The 12,481-nt window shown below is 44.8% G+C and overlaps 1 protein-coding gene across 1 annotated transcript in view; it reads right to left on the bottom strand.

The window, feature by feature from the left end:
* Positions 1–240: 240 nt before the first annotated feature.
* LOC147639962 (uncharacterized protein YJL213W-like) overlaps positions 241–12,481 on the bottom strand; it is a 29,993-nt gene continuing 17,752 nt past the window's right edge. Inside the window, exons 2-6 of the mRNA XM_086775664.1 lie at positions 4,390–4,596; positions 1,758–2,033; positions 1,473–1,607; positions 1,125–1,253; positions 241–1,034 (exon numbers count right to left, since the gene is read on the bottom strand). Of these exons, the coding sequence (XP_086631790.1) occupies positions 618–1,034; positions 1,125–1,253; positions 1,473–1,607; positions 1,758–2,033; positions 4,390–4,596 (1,164 nt within the window). The 3' untranslated portion in view covers positions 241–617. The remainder of the gene's footprint in view (positions 1,035–1,124; positions 1,254–1,472; positions 1,608–1,757; positions 2,034–4,389; positions 4,597–12,481) is intronic.

Raw genomic sequence — 12,481 nt, 5'->3', positions numbered from 1 at the left:
AAGGTGGCTAGTGCACATTTATTTTCCAAATGAAAACCCGTGAATTTGTTATGGCTGATAATTGCTAAAGCCCACCATTTCAATGTGTAAAACCTGTGGCAATCTAGAGCCCTTACCAAACACTTTTATGACAATTTGAAGACCTTCCATGAAAGTGATTCTTACACTCTATTTTGATGCATTCGTGGAAATATTTTTGAAGTTTTCCAAAGCTCCAACTCATTCAGAAGTCTGACACTTGTAACTTGCTGCATAAAATTTTGGTGAAATCTTTTCATGCCAAGTGATCTAATCGTCCATATCCACCTTTGTCAGGTGCATTGTAAACCAAAAGCTAACTAGCTCTGCTATTTCCAATTGTTCACAAATTTTGAATGGTTCAAAGCTAAGTCTAGGCTATAACATGAAAAGCAGTAGGCTGGTATGCCAACAGAGGATATATTGTACATTAGAAGAGTCTCATACATAGGCTGAAACTCCAGCACAGTTCTGAGATAACACTATATTAACATCCAAATGTCAGAGCCTGCCTTGGTACTTCTCATAAATTATTCTTCTTGAGAAGTTACAGGATCTATGTAGCTATACTTTAAAACTTAAAGACCCTTTGAGGCTGCCTATTTCAAAGCACACCTGTCCTCTTCGAAATGCTTAATGATGCATCCAGTATCCAAGAGTCTCGGAGTTAAGGTTTTGGAGCTCACAATCTCACCTTCCTTTAATATCATGGTTACATTGTCAGGATCTAGCATAGAAAGGATGTTGGTCACCGGATTATTCTCCAACACAAGCAAGTCACCAAAGGCACCTTCTGCAATGATCCCTACTTTACCTTCCATGCAAAAGAGCTTGGCACACATTGAAGTGGCCGACCTCAGAATGGAGGCAGCCGTCAATACTTTTGATCTCAACTTGAATTCTTCAAGTTGGTGATCATGCATAGAACCAAGGAGATCAGTCCCAAAACAGATGTTTACACCTTTCTCCTCAGCTAAGGCCAAGGCTTGTATGCCATGGTGAAGGAGGTCAGCCACCTACAGAAATATTAGCAAATGATGAGACTGCAAAAGCAAAAATACATGTACAAATCACGTGTAGTGTGTTCAGAAGCAATGAGATTCCACCTTGCTCACTATAGGCTTTGACATCCCTGCAGCCTCACCGTGGCGGCAGATGCAATCATACGTCACCAGTGTGGGAACAAGAAATGCATCTTTACTCTTCATCAAGTCTAAGCAATCACCGTCCAGAAACTGCATCAAAAAGTTTAGTTCAGTTGGATGGGAAGCTATGGGAGACCCCTATCACATGCTAGAAAAGTGGGATGGGAAGCTATAGTACCCCCTATCACGGGCTAGAAAAGTGGGATGTAGGTGCCCTATCACACACTAAAAAAAAGCAGGTTCTCAATGCACAGCTAAACATAGAGGTTATATAATAGCGGTCACCATAAACAAGCAAGCATAACTTACATTGCCATGTTCAATGCTCCGCACACCAAGTTCCAAGGCTCGTTTCACAGAAGATGCAGTATACGCATGCGCGCACACATACGATCCCACATTTCTAGCCTCTTCTACAACTGCAGATATCTCCTCTTCAGAAAACTGTCTCCACCAAGTACAGTCATGTTGAGAGCATAGAAACTGTTTATCAAGGCTCACAAGCCCACTAAATATAATATATATACCTAGATGAATCCAGGAACATGCCCAAATTCACCTTTTAGGAACATGCATGTTAAAATGGCCACTTACCTGTAAACTGCTCACGCGATCCGTAGGAGAGGCCACACCTCCAGATGCCATGATTTTCAACTGAAACGCACCTTTCCTTAGCTCATCTCTAGCAGCTCTTCGTACTTCTGGTACTCCATCGCATACCCGGCCAAGGTTAACTGAGCCTTTTGAGCAGGTGCATCCACATAATTGATCTTCACTAGGCAAACGGAAGTCACCATGACCACCTGTCTGTGAGATCGCAGACCCACTGAACAGTATACGAGGCCCAGCAATAGATCCTTCCTCCACTGCCTGCCATCAACTAGTAACTCATTTGGTTATGATAATGTTTTGACAAATTGCAAAGCACACTGATCATTACTTCTGCACAAAGGAGTGTCTTATATGGACAAAAACTTGTGTAAGAATTGTTGGAATTACAGTTTGGAGAGATTAGGTTGGAAAGAAGTGATGGCTGAGCGTGGTGATTAAGCATAGAGATTATCCTAATGAAAGAGATTAACACAAGAGAATGATCAAAAGAGGTGAACGCAAGTGACTAGCATAAAGCACGAGCATAATTCTTCATTAGTTGATGAGCCTTACACAGGCACCAAAATAACATCAAAGTAAGCACCAAATTGGTTATTTTGGTGCCTTACATAGGCACCAAAATAACATCAAAGTAAGCACCAAATTGGTTCCTAAAAATGCCCCCCGTCACCCCCGAATTCTCTCCTTGAATTGAGGGAAAAAGTAGGGTTTGGGGAGATTAGGGTGGAAAGAAGTGATGGTTAAGCATGGTGATTAGGCATAGAGATTATCCTAATGAAGACCTTTGCTCACTCAAACGTTGATGGAGAATTATTTGCTATTCCTAACAAGAATGAGGTCTAATAAGTGAATATCAATCCAAACACATGTATTAGAAACACTACGAGTGTTGCACACAAGTCAAACCAAAGTCAATTGAAGGAGTTGACTGTATAGAGGAGAAAGTGTGAAGCTTTTGGTAGACCGTTGGTGCTCTTGGTAGACCTTTGATCATAAATAAGTAAAAGAAGACCTTCCAGCATGTAAAACTAGGGACCTTAACGCTATGGGGCAGGCCTGTCACACAGGACATGTGGACATTGATGCCCTTTACACAGTTCTTGAGGATGATGATGAGACCTCTCCACCAGCCACCCTGGCTCGATGTTCCTTGGACCTTAGGTCATCCTGCTATTGTATTCCTGAGGATGTTACTTGTATTTGTAGCCAGTAGTCTTTTTTCCAGTGTTTTATTTTGCTGCCAGATTATATAACTTAACAATGTCAGAGGATGATAATGAAAACAAATCCCACTAGGGTCCCTTGTCTCTGAGATTGTTCTGGCAAAACACTCCATAGGGCTAAATCTGACAAAGTTGCCAACATGGAAGAACACTAATAATTTATAATCTATGTCCCCAAAGCATAGTTGCAAGCATTCGTTGCATTCGTGCATTCGCATTCGAGTTTGCCAAGTTTGCTAAAGAATGCTTCAAACCTTGGCGTAGATGCATTCGTGACATTTACTAGCTGGCGAATCTCCAAAAGAAAACCATCTCGGTAGACTAACATGTCAAATTTGGGGCTTTTCTGGGAGAGTTTCAAATTTCTAAAACATCAATAACACTCTACCTGAAGGTAGGCTTTAGGCTGTAGTGGGCTATGGTTGTGGGGCACATCGCACACCTTCAAGCTTCTTCACAATGTTGAAAGGTGAATGGCGATTGTACTCCTTGCATTGCAGTTTACTTGACTGTGATTCCCAACATTCAGCAACGTTTTAATTCAGTACGCTTTGATGAGCCATGCCACCCAATGTTTAGTATTTACACGCTACTGAAGAAATGGCCGGCTGCCCAAGTTTTTAAGTTGCAAAAAAAGTCAAGTTTGCAACGTGTTGCAAACGTGAGAATATAGCAAACGTTTGCAAATGTTTGCTAGCCTATGCAAACGAGAATGTTTGCAACTATGCCCCAAAGTATAAAGCCACAACAGTCCTTAATGGCAAGTGTCTCAACCTTGTGTAACCAACCGTTTCACCATCCGCACCAGAACACATGAGGAACCATTGAGAGAAATTGATGAACTCACCAACCAAATCATAGGCCAACAGCTCTGGACCACCCCCAAGCACAAATGTAACACGTGAGGATAAGGCTCTCCACCTTGCACATGGATGCATAGCTCCCTGTTAGTAAACACTACTGCCAAAAGTGTATTGCAAGCATAGTCATAGGAAATGGCTGTTTTAGACCCTGGAAACGCGTTTCTCTGTTTCAAGACCCCATCCGTTTCCATGGCCGTTTCTCATTTCCCAAGTGGTAGTGTCACAGGAAACAACCATTTCCACCCCTAGAAACTCGTTTCCCCGTTTAACGTTTCCGTTCCCATTTCTCGTTTTTGTTGACTATGATTGCAAGGTACGATGCAAGGTACAAGCTATATATTGCAAAAACCTCATAAGGCAACATTCATAAGCAATAAATGTTTTAAATGTAAGCAATCTGAAGCATACCTCTTTAAAACCTAAACTATACAAATCTCATTCAAGTATCAGCAAGGAGCTTAGGATGTGGCAGAGAAATCATTGGAAAACCTGTTAACACAACTAGTTGCAAAAGGGGTTAGAGGTTACCTTAGCAAGACCCCAATCACAACCCCCAACATCTCTTACTGTCGTAAACCCTCGAAGAAGCATTTTTCTGAGAACTTTGGTTGCTCTTGCAATAACCAAGGATGGAGGAAGTTGTGCAAGCTCATGCAAATCAGCAGTCACAGCAGTCACATGCACATGAGCATCACATAAACCCGGAAGCACAAAGCGGCCACCAACATCAATTACCTGCAAAGCTTCAGTCAGCAATATCCCTGTAAAAAGACATGTTCATAAGGTTGAATGTACCTAGGAAACCAAAGGAAATAACCTTGCAGCAAAGGGATGAAACCAATGAGTTATCATATTCATAGAGACATGAAAAATTAAGTTATTGTGAAAGTTTAGTGGTAAACAGAAATTCAAGTTTTGAGTAGACTGAAGAGAAATCTTCAAAGCGTGCCCAAATGAAGTCAAACTCCACGGGTAGAGTTCAAGAGAGCACCGTGGTGGTTTTTTCCCCAAGGTTCAAAACGAGGGTGTAACATGGATACTTGCAGAAGCGTGTTTATGAATTGATTGATTGCGATTAGCTGCCTAATCGGAGACTTAAACCCTTGCACAAATCACTTCTTCATCATGCTCAATACACAATAGAGAGAGATGACCTAATCTACCATGTATTACAAACATGAAGTATATAAAATGCTGAATAGAGATACTCAATAATAGCACTGCTCCTATGCTCTCAATGACTCAATGATGACTGATTGATCAAAGGATGAATATGGCTAAGGCCTAGACTCCTATTTATAGTGTCCAATGTTGGTGAGTTTGTCAGAATATGCAACGGAAATGATAACCAAACTTGGGTAGACAAGAGCAAGTAGACTGCAGAAAATAAACAGCACAAGAAACACAGAGAGATAGGTGTGTAAACTCTTCTCTATACACAAGATCCCGAGAAAACTGAATGAGGAAGTGGTGGGGGCAAGGGGCCTATTTATATGCCCCTGGGAGAGCAGTCGGCCAGCACTGTACAAGTCCACGATTGCATAAATGCAGTCGGCCAGCAGAAAAATGCCCACGACTGTGTGAATGCAGTCGGCCAGCAGTCCAGAGGCCTACGCATCACCTGTGTGATGTCGGCCAGCCACAGGACTGCTGTTGGGACAGTCGGCCAGCCCTGGAGTGCTCCTGCCACCCTCTGGCAACCCTCCCCACCACTAGAAAAAATGGAAAAAAATAGGAAAGAATACGAAGAGTGTGGAAAAATGATAAAACACCTTATACAGGGCGGGCACACCCACAACAGAGGCCCTGGTGTATAAATATAGACAGGAGATGACTTCTAACACCCCCTCTCAGCTCCTGGCTGTGGAACCAACCCAAGGGAGCTGGAGTGCCGCTTGAGCGTAGCCTAAGGTAGAGACTTCGTGAAGAGGTCCGCCGCATTGTCCTCCGTCGAACAATAAAGTAGCAAGATGTCACCAGCCAAGATCTTCTCACGTACAAAGTGATACTGTATCTCTATATGCTTGGTCCGGGAATGGAAAACCGGGTTCCGAGCAATAGCTATACAACTCTGGTTATCGCACTGGATGACTATGGGCTCCCTCTGTGGAAACCCAATCTCGCCTAGTAGCCTCCACAGCCATACAACCTCACAAGCAGCACCACAAGCAGCCCGATACTCTGCCTCTGTCGAAGAAAGGGCAATAGTTGGCTGCCTCTTGCTGCTCCAAGAAACTGCTCATGAGCCGAGGGTAAAACTGTATCCTGAAGTAGATCTCCTCGTGTCTGGATCTCCTCCCCAATCTGAGTCACTCCAACCTTGGAGCTTGACTCCATTCCCTCCTGTGTAAAAGAGTCCCAGATCCTTCGTACTCTGCAGATACCGCAAGATCCGCAATCCTGCGTCCCAATGAGACTTCAATGGCGTCTGCATAAAAGAGCTCAACAGCCCCATGGAGAAGCTCAAGTCCAATCTGGTGTTCAGCAACCAGATCAATGAACCAACAAACTTCCGGTACTGCGAGGCATCAACTGGCTCACAAGATCTGTAACGGTTCACTTTGTGTTTGGGTCCATCGGCGAGGTAATAGGCTTGCAGTTCTCCATCCCAAAGGCCTCAAGCAACTCATGAACATACCGCTGCTGAGAGACGAAAAACCCCCTCTGGGTCTGCCAGATCTCCAATCGCAAAAAGAAGTGGAGTAAGCCTAAGTCGGTCATCTCAAACTCCTTTGACAAGGCAGCCTTTGTCACTCCAATGTGCTCCACATGACCGCCGGTGAGAATGAGATCATCCACATAAAGGATGATAAGCGTAACCATGCCGCGTTCCCGAAAGAGATACAGGTTCGGATCTGCAACCGATCTCTGAAATCCAGTCCGAATAAAGGAGGAATCAATCTTCTAATTCCAAGCCCTGGGAGCCTGCTTAAGACCATACAAGGCCTTACGTAACCTGTAAACCATCCCTTCCGATCCTGGAACAATAAAGCCTGGAGGCTGCTCAACGTACACCTCCTCCTGCAGGTCACCATTAAGGAACGCAGATTTTACATCCATTTGATACACGGGCCACCTCTGAGAAGAAGCAAGGGCAAGAACGGTCCGAATCGTGGACATCCGCGCTATCGGTGCAAAGGTATCCTCGTAGTCGATGCCTGGCCGCTGAGCATAACCTTTAGCCACAAGTCTGGCTTTGTGTTTGTCCACCGACCCATCAGACGCGTATTTGGTCTCAAAGACCCATTTGACACCAATGACTGACCGCTTCGACGGCCTCGGTACCAACTCCCAAGTGTTGTTCTTCTCGATGGCATCAAGTTCCACCTGCATGGCTTTCCTCCAAGTATCCTGTGAAAGGGCTTCCTTTACGGAAGTAGGCTCTTTATCCCGCATGATACGAGACATCAAAGCATAGTTCACCTGAAGAAGCTCCGCTCTGTGGCTTTTATCTCGGACTCTATGTGATCTTCGAGGGCCGTCCTCTGTGGTCCACTCGGAGGGTAGCTCCGTGACACCTGACTCCCGAAGGGTGTCTAACAACCACCTAGGTACTCGAACAGATCGTGGAGCCTCCTGTGGTCGCGGGGGCTCTACTCCAGCTGCGGGCTCAACCTCCTGTGATGACTGAGGTGGATCAACTGGAATGATAGACTGGGAATCATCATCAGACTCCTCTGGATCTCCAAGAAGTGGCGGCTCTTCGACAGTGGATGCTGGAACATGCTCGTCAAAGACCACATCCCGGCTGACAACAATCTCATTCCTATCTGGATCATACAACCTGTATCCCTTGGAAAGAGAGTTATACCCCACAAATACCAGCTTGCGGGACTTGGAGTCAAGCTTCCCCCTCTGCTTCTTCGGAATATGTACATACGCATCACTCCCAAAGACACGGAAGTGCGAGACATCGGGTTTCCTGCCAAAATATGCCTCAAATGGAGTCATATGGGGTACTGAAGTCGTCGGAGATCGGTTAATGGTATGGACAACCGTTGCCACAGCCTCACCCCAAAGTGGACGAGGAAGATCACGATGCTCCAGCATGGTCCTCGCCATCTCCACCACAGTCCTGTTCTTGCGTTCAACAACTCCATTCTCCGAAGGCGATCCGGTATTGGCCAGTTCCCTTTTGATGCCATGATCTGCACAAAATCTGAAAAATACAGTCGAGGAGAATTCACCTCCTTTATCAGCCCTGAGAGTCTTAACCTGATATCCAGACTCTTTCTCCACCATCACGTGCCAATCCTTGAACCGAGCAAAAGCCTGGTCCTTCTGGGAAAGAAAGTAGACCCACGTGAATCTGGTACAATCATCAACAAGTAGCATAAAATAGAGAGATCCTCCCAAAGATGGTATCTGCTGAGGTCCATACAAGTCAATGTGAATCAACTCCAATGGTTTCGAAGCCCGCCTGGAAGCTTGCTTCGGAAAGGATTCCCTGTGCTGCTTACCACGTATGCAAGAACTGCAACGTCCTTGCCTACTACCAACATCTGGCAAGCCAACCACCATCTGGTCCCGGAAGGTGTTGGGGTAAAGGCGTTATGCCCACCCTTATAGTGTGTACAAGCCCATAAGTTATAGTACATAGTACACTTAGTACTTTTAATGTACTAAGTGCACTATGTGTACTAGTGCAATATACATGTGTGATAGGGGAGTCACACACTCATGCCTCATGAGTTGACTTATCCCCACAACTCTCTCTCTCTCTCTCTCTCCCTTGCTTCTCTGTGTATGTCTCCCATGAATGAACTCTAACCCTAATTCAGTTTCTCCCTTCAACTGGTATCAGGAGAAACTGAATTAGGGTTAGAGTTCATTCATGGGAGACATACACAGAGAAGCAAGGGAGAGAGAGAGAGAGAGAGAGTTGTGGGGATAAGTCAACTCATGAGGCATGAGTGTGTGACTCCCCTATCACACATGTATATTGCACTAGTACACATAGTGCACTTAGTACATTAAAAGTACTAAGTGTACTATGTACTATAACTTATGGGCTTGTACACACTATAAGGGTAGGCATAAGGCCTTTACCCCAACAACCTCCCACTTAAAGGCAAAGTGCCCTTAAGTAAAGGAAAAGAAAAATCAGCATGTACATGATAATATACAAGGCCATATCAAGGCTGAAACTGGCCTCATCCAATGCCCATCAAGTGTCTGCAATGAGCAAACCGCTCCGGAGGCAAACTCTTTGTCAACAGATCAGCCGGGTTGTCATCCGTGTGAATCTTAACAAGCTGAATTTGCTTGTTCTCTATCACCTCTCTGATGAAGTGATACTTCACATCCACATGCTTCGTCTTTGCATGAAAAACAGGGTTCTTCGCCAACTGGATGGCACTCTGACTGTCACAATGCAACAATGGAATATCCCCTTATAACCCAAATCAACCACTAACCGAGATAGCCATAATGCCTCCTTGCAAGCCTCTGTGGCTGCAATATACTCGGCCTCTGTAGTAGATAAGGCAGTGCACTTCTGCATCCTGGATATCCATGACACAGCACCTCCTGTGAATGTAAATACATAACCGGTAGTAGACTTCCGGTTATCTGGATGACCGGCATAATCCGAATCCGTGTAACCATGCACTAATGCATCCTGTTTGCCAAAGCAAATGCACAAATCCTGTGTGCCCTTCAGGTATCTCATGACACCTTTCACTGCTTCCCAATGCTTCTTGCCAGGGTTGGCCATGTATCTAGAAACCACTCCCACTGCAAATGCAATGTCCGGCCTAGTAGCAACCATGGCATACATGAGACTGCCACAAGCTGAAGCATACGGAATCTTGGCCATATCAGCCCTGTCTCTATCTGACTGTGGGCTGTCCATAGCACTGAGTTTCACATATGGAGGCAAAGGAGTACTAGCTTTCTTCCCCCCATCCATATTGAACCTCTGCAAGACTTTGCCAATGTATTCCTTCTGAGACAAATACAACACATGCTGATTTCTGTCCCGAAGTATCCGCATACCCAAGATGTGATTTGCATCACCCAAATCCTTCATATCAAAGGTTTGATGCAGCCTCTGCTTCAAGGCATCCATCTCTTTACGAGATTTCCCGGCAATCAACATATCATCAACATACAAGATGAGGATCAATAGACTGCCATCCAAAGCTTTCTTGGTGTACAAGCAGTGATCTATGTCACTTCTCCTGAATTTCTGAGATTTCATGAATGTATCAAATTTATGATACCATTCTCTTGGTGCCTGTTTGAGCCCGTAAAGACTCTTTTTCAGCTTGCATACAAGCTTCTCCTTTCCACTTACTGCATAACCCTCTGGCTGCTGCATATATATCTCCTCATGGAGATCACCGTGAAGAAAAGCAGTCTTCACATCCATCTGAATCAAGTCCAGATCATCATGTGCAACCAAAGCTAACACAGCTCTAAGTGTGGTCATTTTGACCACTGGAGAGAAGATCTCATCAAAGTCCACACCATATTCCTGCTTAAAGCCCTTAGCCACTAACCTGGCTTTGTATCTTGGCTTTGCATCTGGTGCAACTTTGAGCCTGTATACCCACTTGCATGGCAAAACTTTCTTGCTTGCAGGCAAATGCACCAACTTCCATGTTTCATTTTTATGCAGAGAATCCATCTCTGACTTCATGGCACGCTCCCATAGAGCCTTGTCTGCCCTTTGTAAAGCCTCCTTATAACATGAGGGCTCCCCACAGTCAGTGAGCATCAAGTAATCAACCCCTGGAACAAACCTGTCAGGGGCTCTGGAGGGTCTAGTGGACCTCCGTACCCAATGACCATCATTTGCAGGTTGCTGTCCAGCCTGCATATCACCCATTGGTGGCTCCTGTTCCATGCCATAAGGCTGAAAAATCATGCCCGGTATCTCCTCCAACTGTGGTATATCCATAGGGATATCTTCTGCCATCTGTGGCTGTCCATTTGGACCATTTTCAGCACCATTTAAGGGCTGGTTTTCCTGCTGTAATGGCTGATTTACAGCCCTTTGTTGTTGTCCATGATGTCCATCATCTTCAAAGATGACTCTGCCAAGCTCCTGTTGCCTTGCAGGCTCCTTATACATGCATGTTTCATCAAAAATGACATCATTGCTGCGTATGATCTTTCTATTCATGGGATCCCAAAGTCTATACCCCATTTCACCTCTGTCACCATATCCTAGGAATATGCATTTGTGAGACTTAGGATCAAGTTTGGTGCGCATTTCCCTGCGTATGGGCACGTACGCAACGCAACCAAACACTCTCAAGTGCTTGTATGACGGAGGCTTCCCTGTCCATACCTCTTCTGGCACTTTCCCACCAAGCCTCGTGTTAGGTGACCTGTTTATAAGGTGAACGGCTGTCATAACAGCTTCAGCCCAAAAACCATGAGGTAATGCAGCATGTGACAACATAGAACGGACCTTCTCCTGTATGGTCCTGTTCATCCTCTCTGCTGTCCCGTTTTGTGGAGGATCATAAGGAGTAGAGAGCTCCCTCTTGATGCCTTTAGCATCACAAAAGTCCTGAAACTGTTTGGACATGTACTCTCCACCATTGTCGGAACACAAAGCCTTCAGTGTTTTGCCAGTTTGATTCTCAACATGAGCAACAAACTTCTGAAACACTGAGAATGTATCACTCTTCAAACGAAGAGGATAAACCCACACCTTGCGTGTGGCATCATCAATGAAAGACACAATATTTTGCCCCTCCCAAAGAAAGCTGAGGCATCTCACATACATCTGTATGCACAAGCTCTAACTGAGCATCTTTCTGTCCAAGAGCTTTCTTGTGGGGGCACTGTAGTTGCCTACCATATATACAATGCTCACAAAACTGAAAACTTGAAAACTTTAGAGAAGGCAAGTAACCCAAACGAGACAATTGCTCCATTCCTTCGACACTCATGTGTCCCAACCAGCTATGCCACATAGAAATTTCCGGCAGCTCGGTTGCGTTTACATTAGCATGGTGACAAACACCTGCATGCATAAAGTAAAGAGTGTCCACCTTAGAGCCTCTGGCAACAACCAGTGAGCCCTTACTAATCTTCCACTTTCCACTACCAAATGTGGTAACATAATCAGCATCATCAAGCTGTCCAGTAGAAAGCAGATTCTTCTTGATCTCAGGCACATGCCTGACATCATGGAGCATAAGCTGTGAGCCATCTGAAAACACAAGCCTCACATCACCTCTACCAAGAATCTTGCATGCATGGTTATCACCCAAATAAACCACTCCTTCATTGCCAGCAGTATACCTGACAAACAAGTCTCTGCAACCTGTGACATGAAAGGAGGCACCTGAATCAATGATCCATGAGTGCATACCATGACCACCTGTAAGAAGTGAATGGGCATCAAGTGAAGAAGTAAATAGGACCTCATCCTCACTGCCACCTGCATATGACACATTGATTTCTTCAATCTTGACTCCACTTTTGCCCTTTGGCTTTACATCTTTGGCTTCATCCTTCTCTTTGTCTTTGCCTTTTCCCTTTTCTTTTTGATCATTTTTCCATTTGTAGCATTGCTTTTTAATGTGTCCCTTCTTGCCACAATAATGGCATTCCAAATCCTTTTTGGAGCGAGACTTGCTCCTTCCCCTTTCTTGGCTTT

Source organism: Cibotium barometz, chromosome 3 (genome assembly GCF_041138505.1).
Source record: "Cibotium barometz isolate CiBa-2024 chromosome 3, ASM4113850v1, whole genome shotgun sequence".
NCBI classification, from domain to species: domain Eukaryota; kingdom Viridiplantae; phylum Streptophyta; class Polypodiopsida; order Cyatheales; family Cibotiaceae; genus Cibotium; species Cibotium barometz.
This window is presented reverse-complemented; position numbering and strand designations above follow the sequence as displayed.